The following is a 24,282-nucleotide window of genomic DNA, read 5'->3' as shown; positions in this document are numbered from 1 at the left end:
TATGTTTTGCAAATTTGCTATATTGTAAGTTACGTTTTGCAAATTGTAACATATTGTATGTTTTGCAAATTCGTAACATATTGTAACGACCCTGGGTTTATAAGCGCGGAAATCGACTCTGCCGTTTGAGCATGCTTTTGCGGCACAGTCGATAGCGCGCCGGACCTCGGGCTAGGAGGTCGAGGGTTCGAGACCTGCTCCCTGCCTGTTTCATTACATTGGTGTCAGAAGAGACCTGCTCCCTGCTGTTTCATTACAATATCATACGAAATGAGTGATGGACATCCACAAATGAATACATACCATACGAAACGTAACATATCATACTAAATGGAGTGTCTCTGATTTCTATACAGAATAATATGAAATGCTCGTAGGCAGTTGTTGTAAGAGGTTGTATGTGAGTCACATTCAAAGCATTAATAAAGCACTAAAGTTGTTTTCTGATTGGGAGTTTTTTGTGATTACTTTAAATACCACTGTAGAATGTTAATCTTGAAATCAGGAACATTTATTATGACAGATGAGTATTTGATTTCAGGTGTGCAATATTCTCAAAGCGTGAGCTGCACACATTTAGCCGTGACAGGCAGCCCAATCTCAAATCCGAACCAGTTCTAACAATGATAACAATAATCCCATCTCTTCCACATATCTGATTTCCATCGCCAAGACCTCGTACCAAAAACTGCACAGAATTTGTCACATTCCGTTCAGTACGTTTATACTGTAATTCAATCAAAGCATTGTGCAGTATCGAAATCCAAATATGTGCTTATTTTGAATGTATAGATACAGTCATTGATGTACAATAACCCTAGACGTTCTGTCTGGAAATATGGGACTTTTATTGGTGGAAAGTAATGTCAATCCGCGATTAACCACTTCGATTGGTTAAGATTGTGAGGCCCTACGTAGTTAGGTGGGGGCGTACTCCTTCGTCGCCGAGTGGTGTGCGAGCGACTGGGCCGTCTCGAAAACTGTCTCGTGGGTAGACTCAAACATATTATTAATATTGACCATAGTGCATATCTATTTTGGGTCATTGTTGAGATACATTTAACGATACTGTTATATTTCTAGAAAAGATAGGTAAGCGTTTGCTAATTATTCATTTTTCATCTCTTTTGGCGGGTGGTTTGTTTGAATGCTGAAAGGTGTCCAGCATGCTAACAAGGCCTTAGCTAGCCCTGTTAGCTATTTTCTTGGCAAAGCGTATGAACCTTAACGTTATTTTAATTTACATTCTCGTATTTCTAACGCTAAACGTTTATTTTGCTTGGTGTAAATGTTCCAAATTGTGAATTCAGTCGAATTCGTCTTAACAATGTAGCTAACTAAATCTAGTTATGTACTGTAGCTAGCTGCAGTAATTGATCTTGCTATTATTGGAAGGGGGCGGGACGGTGTTTAACAAGAAATACACACCACCAACTAAGCTTGCTTCAACAAGAACATGTTTGCTAGCTAGCATAGTCATTGTTTTTGTTTACTGTCTGTTGGAGTTCACAAACTAGCTTGCTCCCGATATAACCTTACTGTTCACTTGTCCCCAGGTATTTCATTTTTCAGACATCGTGGTTGTCTGCATTAAAATGAATGGTTCAGATTTTCTAGTGTAGTTATAGTATTTTAGCCAATCTGAACTAGCTAGTTGATCTATTTACAATACTTGCAGAGGTTTAGCTAGATTACATGAAGTTACTATTGCAGTAGGAAAAAATGTGCACAATGTATTTTATAAAAGGGAGAGTTTATGTACCATACAAGTTGTTAGTCTTGATCTGTAAAGGGCACCTGAAGCAAATGTTCTAATGTGGAACATTCTTACTGAAATCTTGTTTTTGTCTTATCTTGTCTTTTCCCCTTTCTCTCAAGAGAATGGCTGCTGCCGCCGAGGTGAACGGTACTTCTGCCCTGGTGAGGGAGGAAGAGGAGCCTATGGAAGTCACTGCCGAAGGCGAGCACACAGAGAACTACCAGACACTCATCGACGCTGGACTGCCTCAGAAAGTGGCCGAGAGTCTCGACAACGTATTCTCAACTGGTGGGGAATCGGTCATACAATGGCTGAGTCTAATCTGTTTTCCAAAGAAGCATGATGATCTTGCTTGAGGTTCCATGAAGTGGAGAAAGGCCAGGTTGTAATGTTAGGAATCTGTTTTGTACCCTCAGGCTTGGTGGCGTATGCTGACCTGGATGAGAGGGCCATTGATGCTCTGCGGGAGTTCAATGAAGAGGGAGCGCTGTCTGTACTGTTGCAGTTCAAAGAAAGTGACCTGTCCCATGTGCAGGTGAGTTACAAGGGGAGAGGAATGAAAGAGAATGAATACAAGTCAGTTTGGATGATGACGCATTAGTCTAAGAAATTGACATGGAGGGGTCTATACATTTTCCTCTGCTCATAACACCAATACATGAATCATCTGTCCCGTGGTTTGCTTTCCAGAACAAAAGTGCTTTCCTTTGTGGAGTCATGAAGACGTACAGACAGAGGGAAAAGCAGGGAAGTAAAGTACAAGAATCCACCAAGGGTCCCGACGAGTCCAAGATCAAGGTAAAATGCAACGGTTAGAAAGTTGTTTCATTTGCTTAAATATAACCTGCTGTGTAACTCCTGTGCGTACACAAAGTTTTCCGTCACTGTGACGGATTTCCATAATTTGGATTTTGGAGAGATAATTTTTTAGATCAGTGTAGACAAGCTCCCCAGAGACTTTTATTGCAGGTTTGGTGATGACAGCCTAATAGACCAACGTGTCTGTTTTGTGTTAAATAAATTCCCAAATGTATTATCAAAAAAAAATACGCTGTATGCACTGACCGGAAATGCATGATTGTTGCTGACACTGATGTTCAGATAAAGGGAATTTAATTGTTTATAATGCGCAGCGCTCAACTCAAACAGCGGTGTGTAGCCTAGTGTACTTTTGCATTTTAGTAATTTAGCAGATGCTATATCCAGAGCGACTTACAGTAGTGAGTGCATAAAAAAAAAAAATACTGGTCCCCTGTGGGAATTGAACCCACAACCCTAGCGTTGGAAGCGCCATGCTTTACCACATGGGGCCACTGTAGCTGCTGGCGAAGTCATTTAAAGCCTATACTTATTGCTCAAGATGTAACTTTCCAGGGCTGTTTCCCAAAAGCGTTGTAGCACTAACATCTTAATTCCATTGAACCTAAATGGACGAAAGATGATCTTAGTGCTACGATGCTTTTGTGAAACCCTGCCCTGTGCGACTATTTTTGCCATGTAATGTTAAAGCAAAATCGGACAACCCCATAGTAGAATAGTTTAACTATTTACCTAGTTGGCTTGTAGTTTTCTATTCGAGATAAATATGCTTGTCAATGCACAGCAATTCTTAATGGCTCTGCCATTTACTGGTTGCTGAAATTCTAATACCTAATTTGTTTGACAAAACAAAGTATAGTGTAGAGAATCGTACCATCTAAACCGCTGTGAAATATACTTTACATAACCAAAAATGTAGTATTTTCAGCTGTTTGAAGCTGGTGTAAAAAAGTGAAAGACACAAATTAAACTTAAAGGAAAAATCCACCTAAAATCACTCATTCCTTTAATTTACAGTGTTAAATAACACTGGAAACTATTTTTTTGTGAACAAATGTTTCACTTTGGCGTTTATAAAAAGGTTGGTAGCAACATGAAAAACTGTTGTGGAGATCTGTTGCCGTTCAAGTCGACAACAAAATCAGCAATGCTCTCTGGGCTGGCTAGCTAGCAAGCAAATGTAGCTACTCACAATACCATAGACAATATCAGCATGTGAACAATACCATGGACAATATCAGCATGTGAAGTAGCTAGTTAGCTGTAAAATTGCCTAAACAAACTACACTATCAATTTAGGAGTCTACAATCTCCCCATGTTCAACCTAGACAGATGTGCCTCACAGTGAAGTCTGACATTTACAACAGCAGATACACTATATATATATATACAAAAGTATTTGGACGCCCCTTCAAATGAGTGGATTCCGCTATTTCAGCCACACCCGTTGCTGACAGGTGTATAACATCGAGCACACGGCCATGCAATCTCCATAGACAAACAGTGGCAGTAGAATGGCCTTACTGAAGAGCTCAGTGACTTTTAACGTGCCACTGTCATAGGATACCACCTTTCCAACATCAGTTTATCAAATTTCTGCCTTGCTAGAGCTGCCCCGGTCAACTGTAAGTGCTGTTATTGGAAAGTGCTGTGAAGTGGAAATGTCTAAGAGCAATAACGGCTCAGCGGCAAAGTGGTAGACCACACAAGCTCACAGAACAGGACCGCCGAGTGCTGAAGCATGTAAAAAAAATATATATATATAAAAAAATGCCTGCCCTCGATTGCAACACTCAATACCGAGTTCCAAACTGCGTCTGGAAGCAACGTCAGCACATTAACTGTTTGTATGGAGCTTCATGAAATGGATTTCCATGGCCAAGCAGCCGCACACAAGCCTAAGATCACCATGTGCAATGGCAAGTGTCGGCTGCAGTGGCGTAAAGTTCGCCGCCATTGGACGTTCTAGACGATACTGTGCTTCCAACTTTGTGGCAACAGTTTGGGGAAAGCCCTTTCCTGTTTCAACATGACAATGCCCCTGAACACAAAGCGAGGTCCATACAGAAATGGTTTGCCGAGATCATTGTGAAAGAACTTGACTGTCCTGCACAAAGCTCTGAGCTCAACCCCATCGAAAACCTTTTGGATGAATTGGAACACCGGCTGCGAGCCAGACTAATCGCCCAACATCCGTGCCCGACCTTACTAATGCTCTTGTGGCTGAATGGAACCAAGTCCCTGCAACAATGTTCCAATGTCTAGTGGAATGCCTTCCCAGAACAGTGAAGTCTGTTATAGCAGCAAAGGGTGGTGGGCAACTCCATATTAATACCCATGATTTTGGAATGAGATGTTCGACAAGCAGGTGTCCATATACTTTTGATCAAGTAGGTTGTCCTGAGACATGGTCCTAGGGCTCAGGTCCTCCAGGAGAGAGAGAGAATTAGAGAGGGCATACTTAAATTCACACAGGACACCGGATAAGACAGGCGAAATACTCCAGATATAACAGACTGACCCTAGCCCCCCGACACACAAACTACTGCAGCATAAATACTAGAGGCTGAGACAGGAGGGCTTGGGAGACACTGACCCTGTCCGACGATATCCCCGAACAGGGCCAAACAGGCAGGATATAACCCCACCCACTTTGCCAAAGCACAGCCCCCACACCACTAGAGGGATATCTTCAACCACCAACTTACCATCCTGAGACAAGGCCAAGTATAGCCCACAAAGATCTCCCCCACGGCACGAACCCAAGGGGGGGGCGCCAACCCGGACAGGAAGATCACGTCAGTGACTCAACCCACTCAAGTGACGCACCCCTCATAGGGACGGCATGGAAGAGCACCAGTAAGCCAGTGACTCAACCCCTGTAATAGGGTTAGAGGCAGAGAATCCCATTGGATAGAGGGGAACCAGCCAGGCAGACAGCAAGGGTGGTTCATTGCGCCAGTGCCCTTCCGTTCACCTTCACACTCCTGGGCCAGACTACACTCAATCATAGGACCTACTGAAGAGATGAGTCTTCAATAAAGACTTAAAGGTTGAGACCGAGTCTGCGTCTTTCACATGGGTAGGCAGACCATTCCATAAAAATGGAGCTCTATAGGAGAAAGCGCTGCATCCAGCTGTTTGCTTAGAAATTCTAGGGACAGTAAGGAGGCCTGCGTCTTGTGATCGTAGAGTACGTGGAGGTATGTACAGCAGGACCAAATCGGAAAGATAGGTAGGAGCAAGCCCATGTAACGCTTTGTAGGTTAGCAGTAAAACCTTGAAATCAGCCTTAACAGGAAGCAAGTGTAGAGAGGCTAGCACTGGGGTAATATGATCACATTTTTGTGTTCTAGTCAAGATTCTAGCAGCCGTGTTTAGCACTAACTGAAGTTTATTTGGTGCTTTAGCCGGAAAGTAGAGCATTGCAGTAGTCTAACCTAGAAGTGACAAAAGCATGGATTCATTTTTCTGCATCATTTTTGGACAAAGTTTCAGATTTTTGCAATGTTACGTAGATGGAAAAAAGCTGTCCTTGAAACAGTCTTGATGTGTTCGTCAAAAGAGAGATCAGGGTCCAGAGTAATGCCGAGGTCCTTCAGTTTTTTATTTGAGACGACTGTACAACCATCAAGATTAATTGTCAGATTTAACAGAAGATCTCTTTGTTTCTTGGTACCTAGAACAAGCATCTCTGTTTTGTCCGAGTTTAAAAGCAGAACATTTGCCGCCATCCACTTCCTTATGTCTGAAACACCGGCTTCTAGGGAGGGACATTTTGGGGTTTCACCGAAATGTACAGCTGTGTGTCATCCACATAGCAGTGAAAGTTAACATTATGTTTCTGAATGACATCACCAAGAGGTAAAATATATAGTGAAAACAATAGTGGTCCTACAACGGAGCCTTGAGGAACACTGAAATTTACAGTTGATTTGTCAGAGGACAAACCATCCAGAGTCGAACTGATATCTTTCCGACAGATAAGATCTAAACCAGGCCAGAAGTTGTCCGTGTAGATCAATTTGGGTTTTCAATCTCTCCAAAAGAATGTGGTGATCGATGGTATCAAAAGCAGCACTACGGTCTAGGAGCACGAGGACTGATCCAGAGCCTCGGTCTGACGCCATTTAAAGGTCATTTACCACCTTCACAAGTGCAGTCTCAGTGTTATGATGGGGTCTAAAACCAGACTGAAGCGTTTCGTATACATTGTTTGTCTTCAGGAAGGCTGTGAGTTGTTGGGCAACAGCTTTTTCTAAAATTTGAGAGGAATGGAAGATTCGATATATGCTGATAGTTTTTAAAATATTTTTGGGGTCAAGGTTTGGCTTTTTCAAGAGGCTTTATTACTGCCACTTTTAGTGAGTTTGGTACACATCCGGTGGATAGAGAGCCGTTTATTATGTTCAACATAGGAGGCCAAGCACAGGAAGCGGCTCTTTCAGTAGTTTAGTTGGAATAAGGTCCAGTATGCAGCTTGAAGGTTTAGAGGCCATGATTATTTTCATCAGTTCATCAGTCAAATTCATTAGACCTAATTTATGGATTTCACTTGACTGGCCAGAGCCATGGGTGGGCCTGGGAGGGCATAGGCTCACACACTGGGGAGCCAGGCCCAGCCAATACGAATACATTTTTCTGCACAAAAGGACTTTATTACAGATAGAAATACTCCTCAGTTTCATCAGCTGTCCGAGTGGCTGGTCTCGGACAATCCCGCGGGTGAAGAAGCCAGACGTGGAGGTCCTGGGCTGTCGTGGTTACACGTGGGCTGGCGCGGTTACACGTAGGCTGGTGTGGTGTCATATTATCTAAAACAATACTGGGAGGTGGCTTATGGTATAAAAAGGAACATTAAAGTATCTGGCAAAAGTTCTGGTGGACAATCCTGCAATCAGCATGCCAATTGCATGCTCCCTCAACTTGAGACATCATGTAGCATTGTGTTGTGACACAACTACACATTTTGGAGGGGCCTTTTATTGGCCCCAGCACAAGGTGCACCTGTGTAATATTCATGCTTCTTGATATACCACACCTGTTAGGTAGATGGATTATCTTGACAAAGGAGAAATGGGGATGGAAGCAAATTTGTGCACAAAATGTGAGAAATAAACTTTTTGTGCATATGGAACATTTCATCTTTATTTCAGCTCATGAAACATGGGACCAAGACTTTACATGTTGTGTTTTGTATTTTTGTTCAGTGTATGTGTGTGTGTATATATATATATATATATATATATATATATATATATATATATATATATATATACTGCTCAAAAAAATAAAGGGAACACTAAAATAACACATCCTAGATCTGAATGAATGAAATATTCTTATTAAATACTTTTTTCTTTACATAGTTGAATGTGCAGACAACAAAATCACACAAAAATGATCAATGTAAATCAAATGTATCAACCCATGGAGGTCTGGATTTGGAGTCACACTCAAAATTAAAGTGGAAAACCACACTACAGGCTGGTCCAACGATGTAATGTCCTTAAAACAAGTCAAAATGAGGCTCAGTAGTGTGTGTGGCCTCCACGTGCCTGTATGACCTCCCTACAACGCCTGGGCATGCTCCTGATGAGGTGGCGGATGGTTTCCTGAGGGATCTCCTCCCAGACCTGGACTAAAGCATCCGCCAACTCCTGGACAGTCTGTGGTGCAACGTGGCGTTGGTGGATGGAGCGAGACATGATGTCCCAGATGTGCTCAATTGGATTCAGGTCTGGGGAACGGGCGGGCCAGTCCATAGCATCAATGCCTTCCTCTTGCAGGAACTGCTGACACACTCCAGCCACATGAGGTCTTGCATTAGGAGGAACCCAGGGCCAACCGCACCAGCATATGGTCTCACAAGGGGTCTGAGGATCTCATCTCGGTACCTAATGGCAGTCAGGCTACCTCTGGCGAGCACATGGAGGACTGTGCGGCCCCCCAAAGAAATGCCACCCCACACCATGACTGACCCACTGCCAAACCGGTCATGCTGGAGGATGTTGCAGGCAGCAGAACGTTCTCCACGGCGTCTCCAGACTCTGTCACGTCTGTCACATGTGCTCAGTGTGAACCTGCTTTCATCTGTGAAGAGCACAGGGCGCCAGTGGCGAATTTGCCAATCTTGGTGTTCTCTGGCAAATGCCAAACGTCCTGCACGGTGTTTGGCTGTAAGCACAACCCCCACCTGTGGACGTCGGGCCCTCATACCACCCTCATGGAGTCTGTTTCTGACCGTTTGAGCAGACACATGCACATTTGTGGAAGATCTGTGGTCCCGTGTGGCTCAGTTGGTAGAGCATGGCGCTTGCAACGCCAGGGTTGTGGGTTCAATTCCCACGGGGGGACCAGGATGAATATGTATGAACTTTCCAATTTGTAAGTCGCTCTGGATAAGAGCGTCTGCTAAATGACTTAAATGTAAATGTAAATTTGTGGCCTGCTGGAGGTCATTTTGCAGGGCTCTGGCAGTGCTCCTCCTTGCACAAAGGCGGAGGTAGCGGTCCTGCTGCTGGGTTGTTGCCCTCCTACGGCCTCCTCCACATCTCCTGATGTACTGGCCTGTCTCCTGGTAGCGCCTCCATGCTCTGGACACTACGCTGACAGACACAGCAAACCTTCTTGCCACAGCTCGCATTGATGTGCCATCCTGGATGAGCTGCACTACCTGAGCCACTTGTGTGGGTTGTAGACTCCCTCTCATGCTACCACTAGAGTGAAAGCACCGCCAGCATTCAAAAGTGACCAAAACATCAGCCAGGAAGCATAGGAACTGAGAAGTGGTCTGTGGTCACCACCTGCAGAACCACTCCTTTATTGGGGGTGTCTTGCTAATTGCCTATAATTTCCACCTTTTGTCTATTCCATTTGCACAACAGCATGTGAAATTTATTGTCAATCAGTGTTGCTTCCTAAGTGGACAGTTTGATTTCACAGAAGTGTGATTGACTTGGAGTTACATTGTGTTTAAGTGTTGCCTTTATTTTTTTGAGCAGTGTATATAGTGCAAGTGATCAAGGCTGTTCAAGATTCTGCACAGATTATTATAGCAATTGTGAAGATCTCCAGACCTGCCACCTTTGCATGCTATCTTAACATGCACACTTTCTATGATTACATTTAGTGACAGTAACCTCAAAGTGGCCATGGATGTTTTACTAATTTTAAGGTTGAATAAATACTGTTAAATTGGTTTAAGAGCCTTAACTTTAGGCTGTTTACTGTATTACAAAAGTATATTGAATTGTGTTTGGTTGGCAACTAGTGTTGAGCAATTATTGCTTTTTGAGGGCGGTTCGATTTATATAAAAAATTTAAACAATTCTGACATGCACTAGGGATGCACGATATACCAGTGAACATATCGGAATCGGCCGACATTAGCTAAAAATGCCAACGTCGGTATTGGCCCGATGTCTATTTTAACGAGTGCAAAACCGATGTCAAAGCTGACGTGCATACCTATATAACGTGGGTACATGATGTAATGACGCCATGTAAAATGTTGCGCTACAGGTGCAAAACAGCATTCCTAACCTAGCCCACAATGTCTGCTGTGTGGATCGAGCAGTCAACAAGTCGAGCAGTCATTTGAAAGAGTAAACTTTTCAGTGAGACAACTCAAAGGCGAAATCCATTCAAGCCAAGATAATAGAATTCATTGCCCTTGACAATCAACTGTTCTCTGTCGTGGGTGATGTTGACCTTCGCTGACTGGTTGAGCACCGGTACACATGTTGCCCAACCGGAGTTACACAGTAATAGCGTCACTGCTATTAGCTTCACAACATACTATGGAATGCCATTTGGGTCTTTGCGTTTCAAAAAAATGCATGTTAAATATCACTATCAAATGGCGCAGTTCTACCACTACTATCAGTAGCACTGTCAAAGCTGTACAAAAGTCTGCAAACACCGGCCTTGAATGATGTGTTTACAATACCGTGTTGGTAATAAAGCATAATTTGTTCGACCGTAGCTTCTGGGGTAGCTAGCTTTAGCTTGGTACCTAGCTAGCCCCAATACAACCAGACTGAAAACAGTGACCAGTAGAAACTGCAGTCATTTTCATTATTCTTGGCAATGATTTAGTTATCCTTGTGAGTAAGTATTAGCTAGGTTGCCAGTTGTTGCTCGCATATTGAACTTAAACTTCAGTTCATGAAAATAAATAGCTACCCCTGTTGCCCGAAGCTGTTATAAGCAGCCAGCTAGCTTCATCTGACTAGTGAGGCTTGACCAGACTGGGTTATGAGTTGTGGCTAGCTTCACACGTGGAATTTGCGTTTTGCCTTCAAAATAAAAGTACCTCTTTGCAAGTGATGCAGAAGGTTACAATTGGTGGAATCATGCCATATTTAGACTAGATAATGTCAAACGTGGTTGGAATGTGAAGCAATGAAATGGGGTATCAGTCCACTCGGTGACACCCACAGAGCACAACTTTGACGAGTTTATGCAAATATTAACATTGTAGCTCTTATTGTGTGACTGTGTGAAATCACATTCCCAGTCAGCCTATTTGGTGTAATGACATTCATATTGCACTGTACAGCTTTACCTAGGGATTGGGGATCAGTCTACTCAATACCCAATATATTTTCCCCCCAACGTTATCAGATTCCCTAACAGCCACGCAGTATTGTTTTTCCTTGGGAATAGTGTTCAATACACATAGGTTGACAAATGTGGCTCAATTCAGTTGTTTTAGAGTCCCGCAATAAGAGCTACGACACTAATGTTCTCTGGGTGTCACTGAGTAGACCGATACCCCATGTCATTGATCCACAATTAGGGTTGCAAAGGTTTAGAAACTTTCCAGGAAAGTTTCCATGGGAAGTTAAGCCTGGGATTTTGCTTAAATTCATCAAAGGTTAGCATTTAAAAGTGAGCCTTTTTTGTGGGATACACAAGGCAATTCTAGGTCTTGTGGCATGTTTTAGTTAAACTATCCCCAATTCAGTGAAATTGCAACCCTCTGCATGCACAGTGCACTCTTCCATCACATGTACAGCTGATTCTAAAGATCTTACACACTATGAGATGCTATTGAGCCCACACTACTACACTGTCTGAGCCAAGGACTGCATGCTTTCTGGTAAGTTTTGATTACAATACTGGGTGGGGTGAATATATTTTATATGACATGATTTTTTTGTTAACTAGTAAATAGTAGCCTACAGCAAAGTGAGTTTAAATCATTTTTAACTTGTTAACAATTTCTGCTAGTTATTTTTTGCTACCATGTGGGTTTTAGCTTGCTTGAGGCTGCTAAGTGTTTCCATACACGTTTCATTTAAAAACATTTATCTTACAAAGGAGTTGTTTTAATCTAACTGCTGAACTATTTATCTGTACATTGTATTGTTAAAAAAAAAAAAATTTGCTGGAAAATGCCACGGGCACTATCTGATTTGTGGAGACATTTCACTGCAGCTAATGTAGAAGGAAAAACTGTGTACATTTGCAAATACTGTGCCAAATCATATGTGAAGAATGAAAAAAGATGCAGAATCATCTGGCCAAGTGCATAAAGTTCCCTCGGCGCTCACAACAAGCAACCTCTGACAAAAGTCTCCTCTTCTATTCGAGGTGACAATGATGAATCAGACACCTTATCGATAGCAACAGCTTCTGGTCCTCCTGGAGATGCAATGGATCATATTCCCTTTTGTTGTTCAGTGAAATCATCCCATGTGAAGAGTCAACTCATTTAATTCAAGTTCAATTCGTAACTAAAAATATTTTTATTTCTATTGGAAGGATTTAATCATTTGCAATTGTCTACTTATAAGGTAAAATGTTTGTCTCCATATGATATGGTAAAAAATCTACATTTTAAATGCTATTAATATTAATTCCCATATATTCCCACGGAAAGTTTCCACCTCTGAGTATTCCCCAAAATGTGCAACCCTATCCACAATCCATAGGTATGGCTGAACAGTGAGATAAGTATGCCCCCAATGCAATTCTAAGGTATAATACATCCAGTGTGATTTTAAATTATTAACTTTTTGTTTTTAACATTCCAACCTCGTTTAGCATGATCTATTCCAATTGTGGCATAATTCTACAATTTTTATTCATTTTCATCACTGTCAATGACATACTTCTATTTTGAATGCTAACCGCAAAGTCCACTATTGTGGCTAATCCTTATTGTGGCTAGCTTCACATAGATGTGTCCGATCACCATTAATCAAATAAGAACCGTCTTATAAATTAGGGTTATTTTAGATGACACCTAGCTATATAGTTATAATTTGTTTCAGTAGCTATCGTTTTGCTATGTTTTTGGGGAAGAACATTGTTTGCATCCTTGAGCTAGCTAGCTTTTTTTATGACCAGCACTGTAGGTGCGCGAAACAACTTTACCAGCATCATAGCATATGCATCGATAAATCATTGTGACATGAAGTACAAGTGATAGTGTAATGTGTAACTACGCAAAAAATGTATGAACACGTTCAGTTATTATGTGACATGCAGTCATATTCAGGTCCTGATTGGTCAACAAGCTTATTTGACACTCAAATAGTATTATTTGACACGCAAAGACCCAAATGGATTCCATAGTATGAGAAATCCTGGTTGAGAATGAAACGATTGAACAATGACAGCACAGCAAGTAAGTGAAAGAAATAGGTTTTGATTATGTTTTACTGGTACTGGGGACATATGTAAATGCCAACAAAATAACTTTTTGGTCTGTGTGTGTGTGTGTAACCTTTATTTAATTAGGCAAGTCAGTTAAAAACAATTTTTATTTACAACTATTTAACTACTAGAATGCTTAAGGCTGCTAAAATTTAAAGTATTGGTATTGTTTATTTTGGCAAGGAAATTATTGAATATTGGTATCGGCCAAAAATGTCATTGCAGCCTGCAGATAGAAAATATCATGATTTAAATAAAAAAATATATATATATACCCTCTAAATCAAATTGGCTATGCATGGCCTGTATCCAAGGGTCTAGGAAACATTGTATCAACTTGGTCCGTTCTGAAGCTCGTGCTAGCAAACTTGCAACGTTGTGTAAAATAGTCTGGTCCCTCAGTTTCCAGCGCCAGTGAGCTCTGGACAGACACAGCTGTAGGCTATTTGCGCGAGGCATAAGAAGTAATCAGGTAGGCCTATTTTTGACATTTCCACGGAATCAGAGCATGACTTTTTTTTTTTTTTTCGCTGAGTGGTTATGAACGTTTTTAGGAACTATTGTCATTCTCAATGGATATAAAAACAGACTTCTTACTTGCTGTTTTCAGGTGAAGAGAATTACTTTGAGAAGCTCCACAGTGGTGGTGAGTTAAGACAATCAGAAATACTTTCAGATCTGCACATTTATAGCCCTACATTTGCAAGCAGGCCAGGTAGCCTGCATAATCAGGTGCGCATCCTTACTCAACATTCGCAGGAGCGTTACAAATAAAAGACAATAATAAATTGACAACTTGTAAATGGAATGGAATAAACTTATTCCACACCGACAATGAGAAGTGTAAAATACTAATAATATATTGAATGCATTAATATAAATGACCGTAACCAAACAAATGTTGTAGATTATAAATTAAATGAATTAACGGTAAATGTACTGCTTGTGATGCTGGTGTGCAGTCCCCCCAATGGATTAGTCTACTGAGACAGGAGTGACTCAGACCAGCGTCTCCTGTGCCATATTTTATTTATTTGCGACTGCTCGACTAAAATGATCTTAGTCGCCCAACCGCCTGTCGACTAAATGGAGTCAACCCTACCGACTATCAGTCACTTAAGTCATGTGTTTTCAGGTAGAGCTACCTCGCGATGCAACTACTTCGTCCCTCTCGATCACGCATTCTCTCTTCTCGGTCTCCGGACAAGTAGGCGTGCAGTGGATTATGGTCATTGTAGGTAGTTTAGCACAGACAAGTGGTAATTATGTTGAATATTGGCCTGTTGGAAACTCCCTACTACATATCACAGTTAGGGCTACATCTGATTTATCTCAAGAGAAACTGAGGTGGGAATATGTGCATTGATCGAAAGAAATGGAATTCAAATAAGTGAACTGACATCAGTCAATTAGTTGAATGGAAAATATCTCTCAGCACTATTGACCACGCAACCAAATATCAACATTTTTTAAGGAGATGTTTAATTCTGAGCCACTGTCTTAATCCTACTCTTTTATTTTTGGTTTAGTTGGAAATGTGAATCAGGGCTCGACATTAAGGCTTGCCTGAGGCAAGGAAATAAGTAAATGGTTGGACAACCAGAATGAATGTGTATGTATGTGTGTGTGTGTATATATATATCATTTTTAATTCAGAATGGACACGTAAAAAATCACTGTCCAAACTATTACTCCAATCAGAATTGGATCAGGCAAGGAAGTGCATGGTTGACATTCTGAGTAAATTACGTATAGGTTATAGCAAATGGGAATATCTCATATGTTGTATTTACACAAAGCAAGAGAACAATGTAGGTAGAGCTAAGAGTATTACCAAAGCAGTGCAAACTATTTTTTTTCTTCTTTCGAATGTCGGATGATCTGGGCTAATAGCTAAATTACATCTTATAGCGGACACTCCGGTGTCTTGTTATAAAAGCCCAAATTGTATATATTTTTTCTCCATTTGGTATTAGGACTTGGCCTATTAAGCCACTTTCAGTTTAGTGCAGTAGGAGAAATTTAGCATGCATTCTCAAAGTTTTAAGTTGTTTTTGGAGAGAGTGCGAGAGAACACAATAGCAAGATATATACAAATCTAATGAGAAATTTGAACAAACCTTAGATGACCATTATAAGACAGAAGTGATGCATGCATGGCTGGGGGAAAAAATCCCTCCTTGCTGTTGTGAATCAAACGACCAAAAGCCTAATCCTACTATCTGAAATATCTATAAAAGCATTAAGACAAATTCAAGTTTTGAAGGGTATTTTACACACTTTTCTAATAGTGTCTAAAGTTGCAGCACAATAGCTATTGATGACTTCCCAAATGCTATACAGGCCTAAATAGTGTCATTGATATGTGACTTATATAAAGTATACTTACATTTCCTCTGTTAAACCTACCCTTTTGAAATGGCTTCGATAGCAAAAATGTATATATTTAGGTAAGACATCTCTCAATCTTTCTCACCCTGGCACATTGGTAGTAGTCGATGATAAATATCAAAGCTAAGCAGGGCTGGGCTCGGTTAAAACCCTGGATGGGAGACCAGATGGGATAGCTGTAGATGGACTAATTCTCCCATAGGAGGTGCTGCCAAACCTATTTTATTTTTATTTTGGATATTATGTTGAAGATTTGATGACAAGGTTTGTCTTAAGTTGAAAATTGGAAACCATGATGACAATCCTGTGGTTGAAATTTCGTCCTCAAACGTTGTGTTCCCTCATGTTGTGTATTGGTTATGCTGACGTCTACATGTTCCCCAGGCTCTGTTGGAGCGGACAGGATACACCTTGGACGTCACCACGGGACAGAGGAAATATGGAGGGCCCCCACCAGAGGAAGTGTTCCAGGGAGCACAGCCTGGGATTGGAACTGAGGTAAAGTTGGCCGAGATGTACCATTATAACATTGTGGCAAAGCCTTTGACTGATAAGAGATGCGTTTGTAAGACTTTGGCCCCAAGAATGGCAACAGACTTTTATAGCAGCACTACAGCAGTCTTCCCCTGCTGAAGTATCATGAGCTGCTCTGATTACATTGTGGAACCCTCACTGATCTAGGCTCTGTTTTCTGCCTTCAGGTGTTTGTGGGAAAGATCCCCAGAGATCTGTATGAAGACGAGCTGGTGCCACTGTTTGAGAAGGCGGGAACAATCTGGGACCTGAGGCTAATGATGGACCCCCTGTCGGGTCAGAACCGGGGATACGCCTTCATCACCTTCTGCGGCAAGGATGCAGCAGCTGAGGCGGTGAAACTTGTAAGTCCCTGCAGTCAGTCAAGTCTTACTTCACCTTCTAAGAACCAAGTGGCTTGTTTCCCAAACGCAGATGAAGCATAGTCCTTGACTAAAAATCACTTTCAATAGAGAATCTCCATTGAGTGTGCTTTTTTTAGTCTAGGGCAGTGGTTACCAACCTTTTCTGAGTCCAGATCACTTTCTGAGTCAAAATGCAATCTGAGATCTACCGTTCAGATTTTTTTTTTTTCATGACTTAGAAAACGTAAGCCTATGCAACGTTACATTAACCAATTAAACAGTTCTTCCGCAATTATATTTGTGCAGTAGGCTATAGGCCCAATACATTATCACTGCATATTGACTATGCTTGAATTGCCCTGCCAATGTTGTTCTTCTCAGACCATTTAATAATTATATTTGAAAAAATGACATATGATCACACTGCTAATAGATCATTTGTTGTGTTACTTTTTTTTTTTTTTTTTACTAGACTGATGGCCTGCATCAGTCTGAGGGGGGGGGCGAGCAGCGGTGAGGTTGCCTCTCACCTGACTCGTGTCCCTCTGCTCTCCCTCCCTCTGCTGAGAAAAGGGGAGTCTTTCAGCTGATGACAAAACTCAAGTCACACTGCACTATTTCTGTCTCATGCACCAATTCATGTTATTACTCCGATGACCAGAGTGTAATATTCCTCTATTAAAAATGACAAGCTGCTAATAATAACGGAACACTTTGCTATACTCATTAATTGCAGCGTGAGTGGAAGTAGGGAGAATGCACATTTTATGGCTTATAAAAGTTTTGAACAAAGTGTTGACGGCTTAAGAGCTGTCATTTTTATTGTGAGGAACTGCAGTTCCTCACGGACAAAACTGAATAATAAAGCGGATAGAACTGCAGTTCCTCGCAATAAAATGACAGATCTTAAGCCATCTTTCCTCGATTCTTGTTTTCAGTGTGATAACTATGAAATCCGGTCTGGGAAATACCTTGGAGTGTGCATATCTGTAGCAAACAACCGCCTGTTTGTTGGATCAATCCCAAAGAACAAGACCAGAGAGAGCATATTGGAGGACTTTGGCAAAGTCACAGGTCAGTGAAAGTGCAGACACCCCAATTTGGTTTACATTTGTTTTATGTTCTGTGGGTTGTCATTGGTCAGATAAGTCATGTGACGCCAGTCTCCTTCTTCCTCCAGAGGGGCTTCAGGAAGTGATCCTCTACCACCAGCCGGACGACAAGAAGAAGAACCGTGGCTTCTGTTTCCTGGAGTATGAGGACCACAAATCTGCAGCCCAGGCCCGCCGCCGCCTTATGAGCGGCAAGGTGAAGGTGTGGGGGAACCCGGTCACTGTGGAGTGGGCTGACCCGGTCGCTGAGCCCGACCCGGATATCATGGCGAAGGTAAGTCATGTCTTGTTCACTCGCTCTCCCACACTCACTCTCTCATTTTACAATGACCTCTCTCTGCATAAACTGAGATTAATATGGAGTTGAACTTTAATGTTTGTGTCATCAGGTGAAAGTCCTGTTTGTCAGGAAGCTAGCCACCCCGGTCACAGAGGAGCTACTGGAGAAGACCTTCTCTGCGTTTGGAAAGCTGGAGCGGGTGAAGAAGCTCAAAGACTACGCCTTTGTTCACTTTGAGGACAGGGATGCAGCTGTGAAGGTGGGTTACCCTTAGTAAAAACATAGTCCTTATTTTCTCAGTTAAAAAAATGTTTTACCTTCGTATGTGTGATACAAATTTTCTGCTTTCCTCAGGCAATGGCAGAAATGAATGGGAAGGAGCTGGGGGGAGAGGAGATTGAGATAGTCCTGGCCAAGCCCCCTGACAAGAAAAGGAAAGAGAGGCAGGCTCAGCGCCAGACCACCAGAAACCCAGGGTGAGGTCACAGCGAGACTGTGCCTGACTAATATCTGAGTAGATCTCCTGTCTTGGGATTACGTTGAACATTATGTGTTATTCTTGTATTCTGCAGGTATGATGACTATTACTACTACCCACCGCCACGCATGCCTCCACCAGGTAGAGGCAGGGGCCGTGGTAGCAGAGGGGGCGGTGGCTACGCCGCCTACCCCCCAGACTACTACAGCTACGAGGACTACTACGATGACTACTACGGCTACGACTACCACGACTACCGCGGGGGTTACGAGGACCCGTACTACGGTTACGACGATGTGTACAGCATGAGGGGCCGTGGCAGCCGCCCCAGCAGGGGAGGGCCACCCAGGACCCGCGGAGCACAACCCCCACGGGGCCGAGGGGGCTATGCCCAGAGAGGGCCACCCATCGGCGGGCCCAGGGGTGGCAGAGGAGGGGGCCGTGGGGGACCATTCCAACCACAGAGGGGCCGAGGTACCCGAGGAGCCAGGGGGAACCGCGGGGGTAATGTGGGCGGGAAGAGGAAGGCGGATGTCTTCAACCAGCCTGACTCCAAGCGCCGGCAGATCAACCAGCAGAACTGGGGGTCCCAGCCCATCGCCCAGCAGCCCCTGCAGCAAGGGGCCGACTATTCCGGTAACTATGGTTACAGTAATGACACCCTGGAGTTTTCACAGGATTCTTATGGGCAGCCGTGGAAGTAGACGCATCAAAAAAGGTATTTGGCAAAATAAAAACAAAAAGTACAGGGGGAGAAAACATAAGGAGATTGGCGCAATTTTTTTGATTGACTTTTTATTCTTCATCCCTCACGGAGAAAAAAAAATTCACTGAGAGAAAAAAATGGACAGACACCCCCAGAATTGGCACATGATTGGCTGGAATTGCATTTTGGCCTGAAGATGTGAATGTAACCGTTTTGCTGAATCATTTCTTACTCTTACGGTTACATGGGACAAATGTCTTAAAACACACATCACTTTTACCTTCCAACATTTTGTTTGTTTATTTTAAAGCCAACAATGAGCATTTTAAATGTGGACATTCATTTTCAAAAGTCTGAGGACATTAAAATCATGATCTTGCCTTGCAGGAAAGTTTGTGTCCAAGCCCCTCCATCCCCTACCTGTATTCCCCTTATTTCTGGTTTCTAATAGTGGCATAGTGACTTGCTTGTAAATAATTGCTTATGGCTAGAGCTTCATATTCATTTTTTGCCGTGATGGAGAAAAGAATCCACAGGAAGTAGAAAAATTGAACGTTTTGTAATGTTAAGTGTATGTCAAGCATTTCTAGAGGTAGATCAATTGTGTTTTTTAAAACTGATATTATTATATAACTTCCTATGTTTTCTTTGAACTTGCCCATTAGTTTGGTTTGGCTTACCTTAAAAGCCATTGCAGTTTGTTCTGATGTTTGTATTTATAACTTTTACGTTTGTTCCGTTTCAATAAAACTCAGTTGAGCATTATTCAATTGTCAGATACCTTCAAATTCAATGGTGTCATTCAGTATTTGAGTCTACTCCTAAACCTACCTCAAATTTCACATTTGGAACGAGATTTTGTCGGCTTTTTGCTCAAAGAATAAATAAAGATTCCAAATGAAATTGTCAAATACCGAAAGACTGGATGACAGAGAGCATAAATGATGTTTGAATGACTGAATAAAAAAGGATTATAACCCTTTATTTTCCAGGATATGCCACCCTCTTATGATCTGGTAAAGGTATACAAATAAAATAAAAATGAACACAAGAGTTGTACATTTTGTACAACGATGCAGAAATTTCTACCTCGCAATCATTTACATTGGACTCTACAGGAAGACCAGAACAACCGAGAATTCAAATACATTCCCCTTCCCTGAAGGCACTGGATCAGTTGCAACTCACCTCCACTCAAACATCATGAGGGCCAATTATTCAGTCATTTCTTATTACAGACTGGGAACCTCCAAAGGATAAAAATGATTCAGAAATGATCAAAGTAATGTCTGTGCTGCTGCTGTATGTTTTGTCTTTTGCTGCTGTAGCAATGACCCTTCAAGCCCTGCTGTTGTTCCATAGAGAAATGCTAAGAGCAAATGCCTTTGGTTTCATTTATATTATTATTTGTGTTTTATCTTTTGTCCTTTTATTCCAACTTACCCAGGTGGTGAAGCGAGAGCGGCATCGCTTGAGTGAGGAAAGAACTCACCCTGAACGGTGTTCCTTACAAAAGGCCCGGGTGAGCTAGTTGAGTACTGTCTCTCCTCACCTACAACTGCTGCTAAAATCAAAGGGGGGGGACTTCCAGCCACAGTCATGTTATTGTTGTTACTAATATACTACCGTGAGTGACGTAGGCCTACATTTCAATTGATTATTTTTGTCAGTGTCAACCACATCAATCCTTGCATCCTCAAACTAGGGTAATGAAGCTTCTAAATAATTGCATTGTTATTGTAAGTCTAGATAGAAGACAAATGACTTTCTCCAGATTTGAAGTTATCATCCCCCTTACTTGGGATGTAGCCTAGTCATCGTGATTGACCAAGAAGTGGTAGGTCACAGTAGTATTAAAGCCAGTTGGCCACATTTACTCAGAAGCAGATTAGTTTGTTAATCTACAGAAGGAAATGGACAAAAGCAGACAGTCCAACTCGAGGCTTTTCTATAAAGGAGATCGGCCTAAACCCCCAACACCTGTCACTTGGACAATTCCCTATATGGTGCGCTACTTTCAAACTACCGCTAGGGCCCTGGTCAAACGCGGTGCACTACATTGGGAATAGGGTGCCATTTGGGATACACTTAGCTACACCCTGTTGTGATAATCGCTTCAGCTGTCACTGTCACATTCTTTCATCTCTAGAGGCAGCTTTCTTAACGAAAGCAAGGAGGTCTAGAATTCCTTTTATTTTCTCTAACAAAGCATATTTGTTTTATTGGGCAATTCTAAACTGACATTGGCTTTCTGTATGATGGATACCTGTTACTACTGTGGTAATTGATAACTACACTGATCCCAATGCCTTTGAAGAATACAATTTAGTCAACTGCTGGGCAAGCGACAGAACAAAAGACAGTGCCTGGAAATTGGTCTTTACATTTTAAATCCACAGGAGGGCAGTGTCTATTTGTTTTACTGACGTGCCTTATATATTGCACCAGCAAATTTTATTCATGTTGTACACAATGTAGCTTTGTATTAATGTCTGATTTTAAAGGATGCTATTTAATAAGAGTAGTTGTGTTTTATATGTTGCTTCTGTCACCAGACTGTAGGGGAGCTTCCCTCAAGCTAGCCCTCACCCTGCCCTTCCTGTGGACCAGTTAGGTTGGGCTCATTCGAGATGGAGTGGATTTATGGGTAAGGTCTTGTTCCTTTTCTATTTTGTTCTGTATTATACATCTATCATTTGAAATTGGAGCCCTTCATTTATATTACAGTGTAAGAGGTACATCCATTGAAGATGCTCTGAGATGTGATGTCATAATTGTTATTCACTGACGTTTGCATAGAATATTCCAATAGGATTCCATTGATAACCTAGCATTCCGATTTTGTTTTCAAGACTCTATTGAGTTGTTGCCAAACGTATGCTATGTTTCACAGGAATGTCTGATATTTGATATGGCTTTCTCTATGTGGCCCTTTTCCAGCCCTCCTCCTAAGGAGACCTCTGTTATTTTCTCCAAACTCCCAGCCTGGGCCACAGTGGGCATCGACATCTCCCCTGACGAACTCCTGGCATATTTCCGAGCCCAGGCTGATGAAAAAACTCCAAGGCTACTCTACTACATTGATCTCCTGTCCCCATACCTCTCACCTCTGCTGCTAGTCTTTGTCATAGCTGCTGCTGGCTACCATGCTTACAGAAAAATACGGAAATGGAAGGTAAAAAATAATATTTTCTAAAATATAAAATCTTTAATTTTTATAAATATTTTTTTTGTATTGACACTGTTTAATCTGTGGATTTATTCTGGTCATTAATGTTTTGATGTGTCCACATCCCTATCCAGGAGTGGTCGGAGGCAGATGCCCTGTCTAAGCAGCTACATCAAGGCCTGGAACTTAAGGAGAGCCTGGCAGCAAGGGTGAGGGAGGCCAGTCAGTGCCTGGAGGCCCTGGAGGAGGCCAAGCGAGCTGTCCGGGGCAGAAGGGGCAGGCACTGTCGCCGCTGTGGCTCCTCCACCAGATACCATGAAGACAGCCTGCTGGACACCAGCAAGAGACAATAAAATATGAGGGGAAAGTTGGACTGTGTGTGTGTCCCATTTTTCATTAACTGAAATAAGATCCCATTTTCCATATGCACAAAAAGCTTATTTCTCACAAATGTTGTGCACAAATGTGTTTACATCCCTGTTAGTGATGATTTCTCCTTTGCCAAGATAATCCATCTGACCGGTGTGGCATATCAAGAAGCTGATTAAATGGCATGATTATTATAGGCCGTCATTGTAAATAAGAATTTGTTCTTAAGTGATTTGCCTAGTTAAAACAAATTTGCCTTGATGACAGCTTGGTACACTCTTAGGATTCTCTCAACCAGCTTTGTGAGGTAGTCACCTGGAATGCATTTCAATTAACAGGTGGGCCTTGTTAATTTGTGGAATTTCTTAATGCGTTTGAGCCAATCAGTTGTGACAAGGTAGGGTTGGTATACAGAAGATGGCCCTATTTGGTAAAAGACCAAGTCCATATTATAGCAAGAACAGCTCAAATAAGCAAAGAGAAACAACAGTCCATTACTTTAAGACATGAAGGTCAGTCAATCCAGAAAATTTCAAGAACTTTGAAAGTTTCTTCAAGTGCAGTCGCAAAAACCATCAAGCCCTATGATGAATCTTGCTCTCATGAGGACCGACACAGGAAAGGAAGACCCAGAGTTACCTCTGCTGCAGAGAATATGTTCATTAGAGTTACCAGCCTCAGAAATCGGCAATTAACGGCACCTAAGATTGCAGCCCAAATAAAGTCTTAACAGAGTTCAAGTAGCACACATCTCAACATCAACTGTTCAGATGAGACTGCATGAATCAGGCCTTCATGGTCGAATTGCTGCAAAGAAACCACTACTAAAGGACGCCAATAATAAGAAGACACTTGCTTGGGCCAAGAAACATGACCAATGGACATTAGACCGGTGGAAATCTGTCCTTTGGTTTAATGGGTCCAAATTTTAGATTTTTGGTTCCAACCACCGTGTCTTTGTGAGACGCAGAGTAGGTGAACAGATGATCTCCGTATGTGTGGTTCCTACCGTGAAGCATGGAGGAAGAGGTGCTTTGCTGGTGACACTGTTGGTGATTTATTTAGAATTCAAGGTAAACTTTACCAGCATGGCTACTACAGCATTCTGCAGTGATACGCCATCCCATCTGGTTTGCGCTTAGTGGGACTATCATTTGTTTTTCAACAGAACAATGACCCCAAACACACCTCTAGGCTGTGTAAGGGCTATTTGACCAAGAAGGAGAGTGATGGAGTAATGCATCAGATGACCTGGCCTCCACAATCACCCGAACTCAACCCAATTCAGATTGTTTGTAATGAGTTCGACCTCAGAGTGAAGGAAAAGCAACCAACAAGTGCTCCGCATATGTGGGAACTCCTTCAATACTTTTGGAAAAGCATTCCAGGTGACTACCTCATGAAGCTGGTTGAGAGAATGCCAAGATTGTGCAAAGCTGTCATCAAGGCAAAGGGTGACTACTTTGAAGAATCTAAATATAAAATATATTTTGATTTGTTTAACACTTTTTTGGTTACTACTTGATTCCATGTGTTATTTCATAGTTTTGATGTCTTCACTATCATTCTACAATGTAGAAAATAGTAAAAATAAAGAAAAACCCTTGAATTAGTAGATGTTCTTAAACTTTTCATAGGCATTTTTTTATTTA

General features: G+C 42.0%; 1 protein-coding gene across 3 annotated transcripts; it reads left to right on the top strand.

Annotated features, from left to right (window-relative positions):
* The first annotated feature begins 899 nt into the window (after positions 1–899).
* Positions 900–19,857, top strand: LOC120027134 (heterogeneous nuclear ribonucleoprotein R-like). 3 transcript variants are annotated; one of them, XM_038971985.1, is made up of 11 exons: positions 900–987; positions 1,879–2,047; positions 2,176–2,294; positions 2,450–2,557; positions 16,023–16,136; positions 16,340–16,516; positions 17,455–17,590; positions 17,697–17,902; positions 18,018–18,167; positions 18,263–18,384; positions 18,481–19,857. In XM_038971985.1, exons 2-11 carry the CDS (start codon positions 1,882–1,884, stop codon positions 19,088–19,090), a joined length of 1,908 nt encoding a protein of 635 aa, XP_038827913.1. In that variant the 5' UTR covers positions 900–987; positions 1,879–1,881; the 3' UTR covers positions 19,091–19,857. The 3 variants fall into 3 exon arrangements, with proteins under 3 accessions (XP_038827913.1, XP_038827911.1, XP_038827912.1); XM_038971983.1 differs by having other exon boundaries at positions 940–1,092; XM_038971984.1 differs by having other exon boundaries at positions 951–991.
* The last annotated feature ends 4,425 nt before the right edge of the window (positions 19,858–24,282 follow it).

The sequence above is a fragment of the Salvelinus namaycush genome, chromosome 32 (genome assembly GCF_016432855.1).
Source record: "Salvelinus namaycush isolate Seneca chromosome 32, SaNama_1.0, whole genome shotgun sequence".
NCBI lineage: Eukaryota > Metazoa > Chordata > Actinopteri > Salmoniformes > Salmonidae > Salvelinus > Salvelinus namaycush.
This window is presented reverse-complemented; position numbering and strand designations above follow the sequence as displayed.